Source organism: Psammomys obesus, unplaced genomic scaffold (assembly GCF_907164565.1).
Source record: "Psammomys obesus unplaced genomic scaffold, mPsaObe1.curated_primary_1811, whole genome shotgun sequence".
In the NCBI taxonomy this organism is placed as follows: Eukaryota; Metazoa; Chordata; class Mammalia; order Rodentia; family Muridae; genus Psammomys; species Psammomys obesus.
The window spans coordinates 824,091-839,735 of NW_026593895.1; the positions used below are offsets into that span (position 1 = coordinate 824,091).

At 58.6% G+C, this 15,645-nt stretch overlaps 1 protein-coding gene across 1 annotated transcript; it reads left to right on the plus strand.

Annotated features, from left to right (window-relative positions):
* Nucleotides 1–4,581: 4,581 nt before the first annotated feature.
* On the plus strand, nt 4,582–12,174 carry Gata2 (GATA binding protein 2). Its single transcript, XM_055617421.1, has 6 exons — nt 4,582–4,657; nt 5,355–5,627; nt 6,041–6,682; nt 8,155–8,300; nt 10,255–10,380; nt 10,903–12,174. The coding sequence occupies exons 2-6, from the start codon at nt 5,399–5,401 to the stop codon at nt 11,200–11,202; spliced, it is 1,443 nt and encodes a 480-aa protein (XP_055473396.1). The 5' UTR covers nt 4,582–4,657; nt 5,355–5,398; the 3' UTR covers nt 11,203–12,174.
* The last annotated feature ends 3,471 nt before the right edge of the window (nt 12,175–15,645 follow it).

Genomic DNA, 15,645 nt, shown 5'->3' on the forward strand with positions numbered 1-15,645 from the left:
GCGTCCCGGCGCCGCGCGGCGGCCCTCCCGCCCCGGAGCCCGGGCCTTTGTCTCGGCCGCTGCCACCCCCGGTCTCCGCGGCGGCTGCGCCCCGGCCCGGCCGCCGAGCGCCGGCTGCACCTGCCGGCTGGTCCCGTGCGCCGGCTTTGCGCGGCTTAACCCGGCCGCTCCCGCCCGGGCCCCCGCTCCCAGCGCCCCGCGGCCCTTTATCCCGGGCGGCGAGGGTGCAGGTGTGGGGACGGCGGGGCGTGGAAGTCTCCCCTTGCCCAAGTCCGAGCCTGAACCCTTTCAGTGGGATTTCAATAAGAACGAGGCGGACGCAGCCTGCGGCATCCGCCGTGGAGAGGGCCTGTCTGGACGCCGGGCATTGAACCGTTCGGTGGCGGCCGGGCTTGAACTCGCGCTCACCCCAGCTGTGAGGGGGGAAAGGTCTTGTACTCAGAAGGACCTCCCGTGTGGCGTCTGCTCCTTTACCAAAAAACAACAAGGAAAGAAATTCGTTTGCTAGGGGGAAAAAAACAAAACAAAACAAAACAACAACTTGCCTCCCAAGGTCGGGAACATCTAGGGGTGGGTTACGGGTCTACACTGGGGCCCGAGTCGGGATTCGTATAGAAGCAGGCAGGATCCAAGAAACCAGGTAGAGCCTAAGCGTCTGTCAGGTCTGGAGAGCGTCCCCAGCCGGGTTGACAAATTGCAAGCAAATTGCATCTAACGAAATGCGTTTAGCCATGCTGCTGACCCCAGGCCTCCGGGCAAAGCATAGCTGTTGGTGAAGTGGGAAAGCCTCCCCTCCACACCGGACCCCGACTGTCTGCAGGCCGGCTCTGGAGGCTAGAAGTTGACCAGAAATTCCTGCGTCCAAGGCACCTGGCACCAGCGGTCCAGACACCTAGGACAGTGGGTCCTAGTCCCCGTATTTCCAAAAGATTTCCAAAAAGATGGCAGATGCTAGGCGAGCGGGAGTCTTTGATTTGAAGAGCTGGAAGCGAACCCCAAAGAGCAAAGAGTGCCGTAAGAGCCCCTCTGAACTGATGGATGATGCCTGGGACATATCTGAGTCCTCCACCTAGAGGGGACCCGGAGCCAGAGTGGCCAAAGCTCCCCACTTCCTTCCCAGTGTCCCTCAGAGCTTGTGGCTGAGGTAGGGCTGGAGGCCTCGGGGTTGTCAGCGATTTGGGTTTGAAAGGCAGCCCTTAGCAAGCCCTAAGCCACTCAGCTGCCCTTAAGAAAAAGGAGAGAATTGGGCTGCGAGGAGAGAGCAAACTTGTGATCCCAGAGGGATGGCTCGGATGAGCTAAGTTTAAACAAAGGGCAAGTGGGAGCACAGCTTCAACTGAAGGCCCTACAGGGCTCCATCCCCTTTCAGACTGATTTGCAGGAACCGGGCCACACCCAGAACCCCGCCTGCATCTACAGAACCCAGCTCCCACGCAGGAGCACCCCCTCTCTGCAAAAGCTTTCAGGTCACGCAAAAAAAGGGGGGGTGGTTAGAAAATTCAGTTTGGGAGTCAAGCTCCCCCTGTTCTCTGAGAAACCTTGTTTCTGCTGGAAGGAAAAGGACACGTTAGTTCGGAGAAGAGCAGCCTCGGGTAGGCTCCAAAACGAACCACAGCAAAATAATAACAATAATAATAACGAAGCAAGTATCCACGTGAAGGTATTCTAGGGACCTCATAGCAGGGCTCTGAAAATTGGAATAAATCTGTTGTCGTTTGTGGGGCTGGCGGGGGCTGGGGGGAAGCTGACTCTAAGCCATCTTGGGAACTGCCTTCTTTGGTGTTTGTTTGGGCTTTAGTAGCGGTTCGTGTTTGGCCTAGTAGTGGGTTCTTGGCAGTGGCTCGATCTGGTTCGCACATTCATCAGCACAGGCTCCCCTTTATTCGCCGATTCAGGGTCCTGCTACCTAGCCGGAAATTTTCCCGTTCTTACGGGTTAGTTCCTGCTGGAAAACTCAGCAGTCCCGCCTCGGACGCAGGCGCGCCAACCTCGGCCGGGGTTCGGCCTAGCCGCCGCTATCGTGCAGTTTCCAGAAGGCAACCTTAGGTCCTCAGCCAAGGGAGCAGCCAAAGGCGGGACCCCTCTCCTCCTCTGTGCCAGTCTGTGGGCAGGCAAGTTGTTGCGGGTCTCCTGAGGCCCAGGCTCAAGCGTCGCTTAACCGCCCGGGTAAGCCCTTGTTGCGTGGCGATTTTCCGAGCTGCCGGACGGAGTAATTAAATCCCCCTCTGCGCTGCGCTCTTCGCCAGCAGGGTGGGCAACACCGGGGCTCGCTCGCGTGGAGTGGGGGCCCGCTGGGCTGACCACTTTCACCTCTGTAAGAGCCAGGACGCTGCCCCGACCGCGGTGTGGCAAGGAAAACGGAACCCCCATCTCGTCCAGAAAGAAAAGATAATTTTAATTGCAGCTTCGGGAGAAAAGAGGGAAATTACCTGTTTTCGGGGTGGTGCTGGCAGACCCCCGCCCTGCCAGCCGCGGCGCCCCGGCTAGGCCAGGCCAGCGTCCTCGGCGCTCTCCTCCGGGCGCCCGCACGGCAGAGGCCTGGGCTTGGGCCGCACGGGGTGCCCGTTGCCGAAGGCGGGGGTGTCGCCCGGCCCTGAGACGCCCGCTAGGTTCCGGGGCCTTCGAACACTGGAAACTCCGTGGCGGTCTCAGCTTGCGCGTTAACGAAGAACCGTGGGCCGGAAGGCTGGGAGAGGCCGAGACAGCCGCCCCGAGAGGGTGCGGGTCCCAAGTGGACCCCGCGGGAGGAGCGCGGCCTGGCGGCGCTGAGACCACCCACCTGCGCAGCCGACCCCGAGGCTCCGCGGCTTCGCGCCGCTGCAGCTCCCGGAGCTCCCCGCGCGGCTCCCGCCTAGGCTGGGTGCGGACCTCCGAGCCTCCCGGGCCACGGCTGGCTCCGGAGCGCGGGGACTCGGGGAGCACGGCCGGCCGCAGGACCCCACCCCCTTCCCAGGGCGCGGGAGGCGCGGGTTTCCGGCCCAGCGGAGTCCTGCACCCCGGGCCCCAGGCCTTTACCTGTTCCAAGGCCTCGGACGGACGGACGGACGCCAGCCGCAGAGGCCGGAGGAGGCCCTGCCGTGCGCGCGCCCCCTCTGTGCGGTCCGCAGAGGTCCCGGGAGGGGGTGCCGGGGGCGCGCCCGAGGAGCTGAGCCGGGCTGGGCGCCCCCCGGCCGAGGGGACCGAGGGCTTTCCTCCCTCCTTGGATTATTAAAAAGTTCATTTCCTGGCGAATCGGGTGACGTCAGGGGCCCGGCGTCGCGGTGGCGGGGCCGCCGGGCCGGAGAAGCCGCCTCCAGTTACCCAATTACGGACTGTCAATCCTGCCGCCCCTCCCCCCTCCTCGGGGGCGGCGGAGACCCCAGCCCTGCCCCTGCTCGGGACCAACCTGGGACCCCTCTGGAGGTATTCCCTGGGGCTCTCGGGCCTGCCAAGGTAGAGCAGCTAGACAGAGGGCTTCGAGCTCCGCCAGCCGCTCGCACCTGTCTAGATTCCCCCAGAAGGCTTGGGCTGGCAAGCTCTCTCTCCAGACTCCGGGCTAACGTCCCCAGCCCATACCCCGGGAGGGAGCCAGGTCTGTACGCCCGTCGCGGGGCTCACCCCCTCCAGAGTGGAGGTGTTGTGGGGGAAAGTCCAGGTGACTTTGGGAACAGAGTGTCAAAACATTGCTTCCCTCTCCCCAAAGGCCGCCGGGGGGCCCCTCGGAGAACATGTATACATACACACATGAGTATATTATACGGCTAAGACGGAGTCTCCCTCCGGCCGACGCTGGCGCCAGTCCCCGGCTCCACGGCCTCGCCCCGGGCAGTTCGGCCTGGTGGTCTGCTAAGGCCACGCCCGGAGCCCTTACTCCTCCCTGGGCCACTGGCCAGACCGCGACCATCGGTCCAGCGCGGCCCTAAGTGTCCTAGTGCCCAGCGAGGGGGTCCTAGAGGGTCCACAGTCCCCAGACTCGGGCCGCCCGGCCCGTCCTGCCGGCCCCACGCACGGCAGCCCTGACAGGAGAACCCCGGGTCTGGAGCGGCGGCTGGACTCAGGCTGGCCGCGCTCCGTGGCGGGGGAGGTGGGGCCCCTCCGAGAGCGTGGAGAGCTGGGGTCCCCGCAGACAGATGCCAGAAGGTGGTGTGTCCGCGCCTGGCGAGTCAGGGACCGCACTGGGGGCCAGCTGCCGGGAGGGCAGGGCCGAGGCCCCGCGCGGCTGCCAGGGGGGTGCGGGGCTCGGCCCGCGGCGAGGGTCCCCCGGGGGGCGTTGGCATCGGAGGCCGCGGGGAGGGCGCTGGGAGGGGTCGAGGCGGCTGAGGGGGCCAGCTCCGGGGTCAGCCCCGAAGTCCGGCGGCCGGAGCTGCCGCGGCGGCCAATGGCGGCGTGGAGGCTGGGCGGCGCGCGGCGCTGATTGGCTGGCGCCGGCTTCTTAGGCGTGCGCGGCCCCCGCTTCATGTCTGTGCAGGAGTCGGCAGCTGGCGCCAGGGCGGCCAGAGGATGCAGAGGGGCCGGAGCCGGGCGGGCCGGAGGCCGGGGCGCGCGCTCCTCCCCACCCCTAGCCCGTGAAGCCGCCCGCCCTGGGGCGCGCTGCCTGCCGCGGGGTCCGCGGCTCCCGGGCTCTCCTGGTGTCCCTTGCTCTCTGCTGCTGAGCCGCCCCTCCCGCGCCGCTGCGAGTGTAAGTTTGAGGTGCAGGGGGCTTGGCGGGCGCTGCCAGATTGGGGGGGGGTCTCTTCGGGGCTCCGGCCGGGCTCTCCTGCGGGCGGTTACATTCTTACGCCTTGGGGAGAGGTCCCGGGGACTTCTGGAGCGTGCCTGGGGACCGGCTCCCCGCCCCGGGAACTGCATGTTTGGGGTGGGAGGGTGTCGAGGCTACTTTGTGTCTACATTCCCACTATAAGTGAATGAGTGTGTGTGTGTGTGTGTGTGTGTGTGTGTGTGTGTGTGTGTACGCGCGCGCGCGTGTGCGTGCGTGGATGGGGAGGGGTGATGGGCCTCACAGTGACTGTCCACGCTCTTGTCTCTAACTTTTAGTCGAGTTGACGTGTTTGTGTGCCCAGAGGACAAGGGCTCGGTGTGAGACGGTGATTTCAGTTCCGCGTGCGTCTGTGGGGGGTCACCGGTGTCCGGGCCCATCCCCGTGTGTGACCTCGTGTGCGTGGGTGTGCGGCTGTGGGAAGGCGAGTTTCCCTGCGCGTGTACGAGGCTGAGCCCCTTCTACCTTCCTTTCGTTTTAAAGCCTGCGCTTTCCTCCCACGCGGGACTGGTCCTGAGCGCAGCTCCGCCGGAGCCCCTTTGCTCTCAGGTCCCCACACCGACTTTGGGGGGGGTGTCAGAGGCCAGCGGCGCCCCTCACATCCCCCCCCATCATCCAGGGCCACCCCGCCTTCGCGTGGATCCCGAGCCGCAGGAGCGGATCATGGAGGTGGCATCGGAGCAGCCTCGCTGGATGGCGCACCCCGCCGTGCTGAATGCGCAGCACCCCGACTCGCACCACCCGGGCCTGGCGCACAACTACATGGAGCCGGCGCAGCTGCTGCCTCCGGACGAGGTGGACGTCTTCTTCAACCACCTCGACTCGCAGGGCAACCCCTATTACGCCAACCCGGCCCACGCGCGCGCGCGCGTGTCCTACAGCCCGGCCCACGGTGAGCCCTCGGCGGCCCCCGGGTTGCTGGGAGCCCGGCCCGCGCCAGGCCTCGGAGGGGAGGACCGCCCGCGGCTGCTTCCCGGATGTGGGATCCGCAGGAATCTGAGCAGCTGCGAAGCCGGGCCGGGGAAGGTGGAGGCAGAGACCCCTTGGGGAGGGTCTGGAACCTGTAGTCCTGTCCGGTTCCAACTGTCTTGGGGGGGTCCCTCTGGCCCTGACCGGTGGGGTCGCTCTGTGGCGCTTGGCCTTTCACGGACCTCGCTGTCGACTGCACGCTGGGGTGTTACGTTTCCGATGATTTCAAGGGTGGGGCTGTTGACGGGGGTCCCTGAGCTGTGTGACCCGGTGTGCCTGGCCGCGTGGTGGCTCTGAAGCCCCCGCCCGCCCTCACCCCTTCTCCCTCTGCTGCAGCCCGTCTCACCGGAGGCCAGATGTGTCGACCACACTTGTTGCACAGCCCGGGCTTGCCGTGGCTGGATGGGGGCAAAGCGGCTCTCTCCGCCGCCGCTGCCCACCATCACAGCCCCTGGACCGTCAGCCCGTTCTCCAAGACCCCGCTGCACCCCTCGGCTGCTGGAGCCCCGGGAGGGCCGCTGTCTGTGTACCCCGGGGCTGCGGGTGGGAGCGGGGGAGGCAGTGGGGGCTCGGTGGCCTCCCTCACCCCCACTGCAGCCCACTCTGGCTCCCACCTCTTCGGCTTCCCGCCCACGCCACCCAAAGAAGTGTCTCCAGATCCCAGCACCACCGGAGCTGCTTCCCCAGCCTCCTCATCGGCAGGAGGTAGTGTAGCCCGAGGTGAGGACAAGGATGGCGTCAAGTACCAAGTGTCACTGTCGGAGAGCATGAAGATGGAAGGCGGCAGTCCCCTGCGCCCAGGCCTAGCTGCCATGGGCACCCAGCCTGCGACACACCACCCAATACCCACCTATCCCTCCTATGTGCCCGCCTCGGCACACGACTACGGCAGCGGGCTCTTCCATCCTGGGGGCTTCCTGGGTGGACCCGCCTCCAGCTTCACCCCGAAGCAGCGAAGCAAGGCACGCTCCTGCTCAGGTAAAGGCAGCTGTGGGACTTCAGGGCCGTGGGGTGGGGTGTGCCTGTGTGAAAGGGGTTGTGATCTGAGTAGGAGGCCACCTTAGAGCGGCGGGTTTAAGAATGGGTGGCACTACTCTCTGACAGTCCACAAGTGTTTGAGGCTCCCTGTGGGGAAGAAGAAAATCCTAAAACTTTTCATCCTTCCTTTGGGTGTCCCTAGCATCCCCCCTTCAGTTCTTCTCCTCACCCCTCACCATATCCCCCCTCCAAGGTTGGTGAACATCAGCCAACGCTCAGAATGTAGCTCCCTGTCTCCTCCCCGAATGTTGAGCTGAGAGCGAGCAGCCTCGTGACTGGGTGTGGGGGAGAATGGGGCTGTAGGTGAGGGAAGGAGTCAGTGTGCTCGTGTGTGTACGTGTGTCTGCGAGCGTGTGCATGCTGCGGGCGCTGCAGAGATCCAGGCCCTGAAGGAATCTGGTTCTCCAACTCTGCTAGTCCAGATCTCCTTGGAGATTTCCCCAAAGCGAAATTCCCAAGGCCTGTTTGTATCCTAGTGACCCTGATCCCTCTCCCTGAGGGCAGGGGTGCGAACCTGTGAGGGTGCCCGCACCCTTCTGCCAGCAGTAGCTGGATCCAGCCGGGTTGGTCCAGCAGGATGGCCCTCAGGCAAAAACCCAGGGCTCTGGGGCTGCTTCCCATGGATTCTAGTGAGGGAGGGGAAGGTTCTCTCCAAAGTTTACTCCTACTTTGAGGAACCACCGTCTCTTGCTGTAGCTCACAGGGACTTAGTTCCAACCAAATCAGGAAGAATTTTCTGGGTAAGGAGTTACAGGCACTCACTCCGCCGAACTCCAGCCCGATTTGACTCAACCTCCTGCCCCACTAAGACCAGCGACTTTGCCTTTTTGCAATCTTGGGCCTTTTTTTGTAGCCCTTTCTTCCAAGTTTGTTTTGTATTTTATTTGAATTCCAGATGGCCAAAAAAACAGCAACAGAAAATAAGACCGTCCAAACTAAAGTGAAAGAACCTCTTATTTATTTCATTAAAAACAAACAAACAAACAACAACTTTGGTAATTGAATCCTAGGATTTTGAAAAGAGAAAAAAGCTGGAGGGAGAGAAAAGTTTTCTTCCTGACCCTAGACTGAGCATAAAGACAGTGAGGGGCTGATAGTGGAGACGGGGAACAGACTTGGAGATCCTGGCACAGCTGGAGGGGCAAAAGTGAGAGGAACTAGGAGAGAAGAGAGGCTGAGAGCCTCCCCGGGACCCAGATCAGGCCGGGCAACTGTGCTCTGCGTGGCGGTAGCCCCTGTTCCATAGAGCCGGCCTTCAGTTCTCTTTCTGGGTAACTTGCTGCTGGCTCTGAGAATCCCCGCACCCTGCATTTTATGGGGACCTCCTGAGTCCCTCTTTCTGCCAGGGGTGGGACTGAAAGACTCCGTCCTCAGCTGCTAAGCTGCTTTTGTCTCTCCTCGTTCCTCTGCAGAAGGCCGGGAGTGTGTCAACTGTGGGGCCACAGCTACCCCTCTCTGGAGACGGGATGGCACGGGCCACTACCTGTGCAACGCCTGCGGGCTCTACCACAAGATGAATGGACAGAACCGGCCCCTCATCAAGCCCAAGCGGAGGCTGGTAGGAATGAGCACATCGTGGGGCAGGGCAAGGGCCACAGCGGCGACCAATCCGGGTAGATCTGGTGGTTAGTTAAGGGAAGAAAATCAAAACAAAACAAAAAACAAAAGCAAAAAACAAAAAAAACCCAAAACGAAAACAACCCAACAACAAAACTTCAAATGCAGAGACTTCAGCACCTGAAGGTCTCTTACCAGTAAAATCATCTGGGGGTCAGTCAGGTCGCTCTTCGTGCTGGCGGATTCTTTCCTGCCAAGTTTCCTGTCCTGCAGCCACGGGCACCCCTCCCCGCCCCCCACTGCTGAAGGATTCCCAGGGCCCGGGGTCCAGCAGCCCACCCTCGTGCTCTGGCCTCCTGTTCGCTCTTTTTTAAAAATAGGGTCATGAAGTACTTTTCCCTGTGGCGACTCTGGCAGCCCTCCCTCGCCTCCCTGCTCACAGTCTCCTCGCTTATTTAAATAACACACAGCAGCCACCAAAAAAACCTGCCCTTTATTATTTTTCCATGGAGTCACCTATACTGTGTATTTTCATTTGAGTGATTTTTAAAAAAATGTCCTTTCGGATCTCCTGCCGGAGTTTCCTATCCGGACATCTGCAGCCGGTAGATAAGGAAACTTCGTGTATCTGTTTCCGGACCGGCAAGTTTTCAGAGCCGCCTCGACTCAGTCCTGCCTCTCGCTGGGCTGTTTTGAAATTTCTAATACCCTCCACTCTGCAAATAATGTGTAAAATGCTAAGAATAATAAATATATTTTTTCAGGGCGAAGTGATTTATGAGTTTAAATCGTTCACCCGCTTTGGGGCCCTTTTCTTTTTCTTTTTTTTTCCCTCTCCTCTCCCTGGAGCAGTGAGAGGGCGGGTGCGGGCTGGTGGGGGTGGGAGGAGGATATGCTGCTGGCCCCTGAGTCAGAATTCCAGCTTCGGGCTGCTTACTCACCCTCCCCGGCCCAGCATTGGCCAGCTCTGGTCCCCTCCGTGAGCAGGCTCAGGCCCGGGGGCCACTCTGGGCTCAGCTGGCCTCGGCCCCCACCCCACCCTGGCTGCCCAGTGGAGTTTAGCATTAGGAATTGCTGGGCAGGGTGGGGGAGGAAGGAGGGCCGCCGCAAGACTTACAGCTCTTTTTCCCTGGGGCAGAAGGGTCGGCAGAGGGGCGCTCTGTGTTCTAGGAAAAGGTTTCTCTCTCTGGACCTTGTGTTCCTCGTTCCAGAGACCAGACCTCCTCTCTTCTTTCCCCCACCTCTGACTGCCATTTCCTGGGGTGCTGGGACGAGGGACTGGTAAAGGCAGCGGGTGAGAACTCTCAGGGCGCCGTGTTCTAGACCGGCAGGGAACGGAAATGTCTTTGCTCCTTAGTCCTTGTGGAAGCCTCTGGCTAGTATGACTATTGATCGCTAGGAATGCGGTTAGTGCAGTCAAAGGAACTGAATGTTTAGCTTTTAAACTGCAGTTACATTTAATGTAAGTCTCTCCTGGTGACTTGCACATTCTGTATAGGACAAGGCAACGACACACTTTAACCCCGGGCTCAAGCCTTTCTGGGTTCTCCTGGGCAGTGCAGGGTCTTGCTGCCGGGACTCTAGATTTCCAGGGGAACAGTGGGGGCGGAGGCATGCAACTGGAGACAGAGCAACTCAGGGTGGCCACTAGAGCCTCCTTGGGACCTCAGTTTCCTTACCTATGAAATTGGATTGCTGGGCACTCAGGGAAGTGGCTTCCCCTTCTGTGTTTACAATCCTTCAGATTCTAAGAACTCTTTATTCCAAAGTTCTGTGATTCCCAACCAGTTTTACTTCTCAAATTCTAAAATTCCTTGGTCTGAGATGCCTGGATTCCCCTGTGGGACCCGCTGCTACTGGGCTAAGCGGTGAGGCTGGGGGTGGCTCGGAGGGCCCAGGAGAAGGTCAAGGTGGGGCGTGGGAGACCGCCGCTGACGCTGCCCCTCCCCTCCCAGTCTGCTGCCAGGAGAGCGGGCACCTGTTGTGCAAATTGTCAGACGACAACCACCACCTTATGGCGCCGGAACGCCAACGGGGACCCTGTGTGCAACGCCTGTGGCCTCTACTACAAGCTGCACAATGTGAGTGCTCCCCGCCCCTCCCCAGGGGCCTCAGCTCTTTGTGCATTTGTGCAGCCCCGGCCAGCGGCCCCAGCCACCATCTCCAGCTTGGCTTGGCTTGGGAAGCCGCAGCCGGCAGCCTGCCTGGCCAGCCCAGAGTGCCAGAAGGGCCGTCCTGTAAGAGGGATGCCTCTGCTTTGGAGGTGGGACCGGTGGGGGCAGGGCCGACGGGACTGGGACCTCTGTGTCAGGAGCCGTGGGGGGGGGGGGGGCAGGGGAGGATTAGAGGTGTTGGCGATGGGCAGCGCAGGCATTTAGTGGACTGGAAACCTTGTGGGCTGTTAGACCGCGCAATCTTTCTTGAAATGGTGACGATGCAGGCTTTAAGGGGGCTTTGGTGAGTGGCCTGGGAAACTGGGCTGAAGGCACCATTCCTGGCACCCTGGGGATATAAGTTACTCATCCTCTCTTGACCTGCGAGGCCAGTTGAAGGGATCCGTGGGGGTAGGGAACTTGTCCTAAGGGCTCTGTGGCTGCCTCCAGGTTAACAGGCCACTGACCATGAAGAAGGAAGGGATCCAGACCCGGAACCGGAAGATGTCCAGCAAATCCAAGAAGAGCAAGAAAGGGGCCGAATGCTTTGAGGAGCTATCCAAGTGCATGCAGGAGAAGTCATCCCCGTTCAGTGCGGCTGCCCTGGCTGGACACATGGCCCCCGTGGGCCACCTCCCACCCTTCAGCCACTCTGGACACATCCTACCCACACCAACGCCCATCCACCCCTCCTCCAGTCTCTCCTTTGGCCACCCTCACCCGTCCAGCATGGTGACTGCCATGGGCTAGATACAGCTTCCCACTGGACAGACAAGAACATCAAGGGTGGCTGGCAGAGCCAGAGCGAGGCCGGGTATTCCCAGGATGGGTGGAACACACTCTTGGCTCCCGCTCCTCCCGAGAGACCCACACTTCCTCCTGCCAGCCCAGCCTGGCCGAAGCCACCTCTTCTGGGAGGATTCCCAGCCTTGTGCCGCCATTACTGTGAATATTTCTAACTGGGCTGCAGTGTGTGCCCCGGGTGCTGCCCAGGAAAGTGTTTTCACGGATAGTTGCTTGGAGAGCAAAATGGACAGGTTTATAGCAAGAAAAGGAGCAGACTGGGGACAGAAAAACGAAAACATTTTTTTTGAAGGAGAAAGAAGTAGGCTAAAAAAATTATTTTGCTCTTATTTTTTACAAGGACGTGAAGACATGGAGGCATGGGCTGTTTGTGTTCTCTGGGTCCTTCCTCAGGGCCTACTGCCCTCAGTCAGGGCTCTGGGGAGGGGCAGACTTACAGGGCCCCAACCTGAGCCCCCTCTGCAGCCTGGAGGTAGCCCTTGCCCTGACGCAGCCCTAGAGGGCAGAGACAATCGCAGGCGGTCCTGCGCGGATTCCCAGGCCAGGGCTGGGTCACAGGAAGGAAACATTCTCTGGAAAGGGGAAATGTCTCCCAGATCATTCCCTTGGCTTAGAGAGGCCAAAACTGGTGTGACCCAAATGGGCTAAGCTGTGGCCTGCGCTCTAGGCCAGTTGGACCCCTGTAAATACATCCTTTTTTCTGCTAACCCGACCCCCCTCCCACTCTAAGATAAATAAGAAAATATTCAAAACAAAAACCAAACTGCATAAGCTTAACTCGCTGATGAGTGGTTTTATTTTTAAACTCGTTTTGGGTCCAGTCAATTGTACGTTGCCACAGAAGCCTCACCATGAAAAGAATAAAACCTACAAACCAGGGCTGAGCTTCACAGTTCTTTCTTGAATGGTTCTTGGGTCCTGCGGTCCTGGCAGGAGGCTGGGGACGAGGGGGAGCTTATGCTCTTGGTTGCTGGGGGATAGGGGCAGGCAGGCAGCGGCCCTGTGATCTGGGGCTTCTGTTCTGCTGTGGCTGGTTGGATCCTTCAAGGTACAGCTGTACATAAAATGTGTCCCAAGCTTCGATTCTGTGTGCGGTGGTGTCGGTGGTGCAGCAGCCAGCAAGTGGGCCCCAAGCCCGGGAGACGATTGCGCTGACTCCTCAACCAAGTGCAATACCGGTGTCCAATTGCTGCGGAGCACCCTGACCGGAAGTAACTTATTTTGTGCTAGTACCCGCATAAGAAAAAGAATCGGCAGTATTTTCTGTTTTTATGTTGTTGGGTTTTTGTTTTTTTTTTTTTTTGGCTTGTTTTATTTTGAATTAGTGACTTAAGTTATTGTTAACTATGTACAACATTTAAATATTGTCTGTAAAAATTGTATGCTACCCTCTTATTCCTTTAAAGTGAATACTGTTAAAAATAATAAAATACTTTTTGTGAATGCTGCAGCCTGTGGAGTGGGTCCCTGGGGTACCCTGCGTTCCTTGTGGGGTTTGAGCTGTCAGGTGATCTCTGCCCTTCAGAGAAGGCGCCATTTGGTTGGCTACCCCCTCCTCCCTGGGGCCCAGGGAAAGGTACATGGTGTGTGTGTGTGTGTGTGTGTGTGTGTGTGTGTGTGTGTGTGACAGCACTCTTCTCCAGCTCCTGCTTTTCTGAGAGTCCAGCAAGGTCCCTGCTTGGGCTTTTCATAGCACCAATAACTGACCTGGCCCCACTCAGGTCCCCCCAACGAGGTGTGATCAGCTCTGGCTTCTAGGGTACCAGGTTGCCAAATCTATTTGTTGACAAACTTGGTCACGCTGTCACAGATTGCTGTCTCTGACCAATGATCCAGGCAGCTACTGCTACCAATACTCCTGACCAATGCATCTGCCACTGCCCCCTTAAAGGGTGACTGCTAACCAGCCGGCAGTATGTATCTGGACGATGTCTAGTCGCTACCTTGTGCACAATGGGATCACCAGTCATCCCTGGCAGCCATGTTGCCAGCTGCCGTGAACCACGTGCTTAGAATCTCTCCTCAAGGTTTCTCATGGCCGATGTGTGGGCCCCGTGAGCAGGTAGCCACTGGGCCACCAATGGTGTCACAGTGATTTTTCTTTTGGGGTGGGGTGAGTTGTGGGGTCTCGGCCTCGCTCAGGCCGGCTTCAAACACGTAAGCACTATGGATCGTCTCACCTTACCTCCTGTGAAGCTGACGTGAGGCCATTATGACTGTCACTTGGGGTCTCTTTAACAATAACCTTGGTCACTTGACTCGATCACTAACTGCCCATGTGCCCAGTAACCACACCCTCTCACTGCCATCTCTCTTCTGATGCTGTCCTAAACTTTGGCACCCATGTCCCTGAGGGCTCACCTCTAGTCACCACCAGTGTCCCAGTGTCAAAGACTGATCCTAGTACCCCCATTCTCCCTAATCCCTTCTAGCCCACACTCCTGACCACTTGCCTCCCTAACTAGTCCCTGGTTAATACCCAGTAACTGGTGTCGTCTGGTTACTGAGTTTTAGCGTCACTTGTACTATCGATCCCAAGAGACCCCACCAGGTTCTGAGCACGTGTTTCTTCCACCCTCAGCCCTCACACACCCAAGAACTTCAGGGTCCTAGGAACCCATCCTGAGTCACCCACATCCCTGACCAGTGGCTGACAATATGTCCAGTCAACCACTCTTGCCGGAGACCACTGAGCCGACTCCTGGTCATCACTGTGTTGACCTTCTTGGATGATGCTGTCTCTCATTGATTCCAGTCACTGACCATGTGTCCCAGATCAGTGGCTTCTCTCAGCCCTAATCCTCATCTCCGGGGATCCCCACTGACTGCTCTGACTGTCAACATTCTTGCTGCTCAGCTGCACAGACATCCACTCACACACGGAGGTTTCCTCCTGAAGCAGGCTGCTGGGCCATCACACACAGGGAAAAGCCAGACTCCTAGCAAGGACCAGCAGCCTGTCTGAAGTGTCACAGTCTGTCAGGGTGTAGTAAGGGGGGTATCTCTGGGCTTTAGCCTCAGGATTCTTCCCTGGCATGCCACTACATACCCTGTCCTCATTCTTCCCTGCAGAATGGACCCCTGAGCCAGAGGAGAACCAAGCTGAAGCTTGGTTGGGCTGCTGTGCCTTCCCCCACAGATCACCGCACTGGCCTTCCGGCCTCCTGCTGGCTACAGCCACAGTGAAGGCAGGAGCAGCTTTCTTTGTCTTGTCCCCAGGTTTCAACTACAGGCTTGTGTGTTTGATAGCAGGATTCGGGATCGGGTTATGCATGCACATGTGTGTGTCCCTGTGTGTGTGCGTGCATGCGTGTGTGCATTCATGTGTGTGTGTGCTGTTAACTCCTTTTGCCACATACAGTTATAGGCACTGGAAGCCTTATCAGAGAGGACAAACAGAAACCCTTTGAGAGGAGGTAATGTTCCAGGCATGAGTTTGGCTCTGGTCAAACTCGTCTGGCCCGGTTCAGAATGGACAGTCAGACAGTCGACAACAATGGTTCTCAACCTGTGGCTCATGACCCCTTTGGGGGATGAATATCAGATATTCTACATATCAGATATTTGCATTATGATTCATAACAGTAGCAACATTAGTTATGAAGTAGAAACAAAGTAATTTTATGGTTGGGGGGTCACCACAACATGAGGAACTGTGTTAAAGGGTCGCAGCATTAGGAAGGTTCAGAACCTGTAGTTTAAGCCCAAAAATCAGGAATCACAGCCCTGGACCTTAGGAACTTAAAGCTCAGATACAGAGTCTAGAGCCTGGATATTCACATCCAAAATGGAGAGATCACAGCATGGCACCGTCTAATCCAGATCCAGGTCCCTCAAATCCAGAGCCTTCCCTGAGCTCATAGCCTAGAACAGCAATAACCCTGAAGTGAGGCCTATATCCAGACATCAGAATCCAGACCCCGGCATATGAGGCTTATGCCTTATCCTTATTCCAGGGATCTGGAATGTGGCGCTTCCACATCCAAGACCTAGAGCTTTGCAGAGGACCCAAAGGCCAGGATCCAAGCCTGGAATCCAGAGTGAGCTTACAAGAAGCCATGTTTCCCTGGCTTATTTCCTCCCTCCCGTTAGCCCAAAGTTTTGGAGCAGCCACTCCAGGCACAGCCTCAGGTGCTGGGAGGCTGGCCGGGAGGATGCCAGCAGGTGAGTGGCTTCCCCCGGTGCACACTCAAGAATGCCAACGCATTCTTGGGGTAGTGTTTCCCTGATGGCTCCCGAATAGGTTCATTCTTCATGCATCCCTGCTGTTGAACTTAGGGGCTCCCTGTGGGAAGGAGTCAAGGGGCTAAAGTGAGAGACACTGGGGCTATGAGAGCATTGAGGACCACAGTCACAGCTCAAGCAAGCTGCTTTGGGAGTCTAGCCTGA

Bases quoted from the DNA above. Each gene is read 5' to 3' on its own strand.
- Gata2 (XM_055617421.1), top strand. From the start codon at position 5,399: ATGGAGGTGGCATCGGAGCAGCCTCGCTGGATGGCGCACCCCGCCGTG. The intron at 5,628-6,040 runs GTGAGCCCTCGG...CCTCTGCTGCAG, and splicing joins GTCCTACAGCCCGGCCCACG to CCCGTCTCACCGGAGGCCAG. The intron at 6,683-8,154 runs GTAAAGGCAGCT...GTTCCTCTGCAG, and splicing joins CAAGGCACGCTCCTGCTCAG to AAGGCCGGGAGTGTGTCAAC.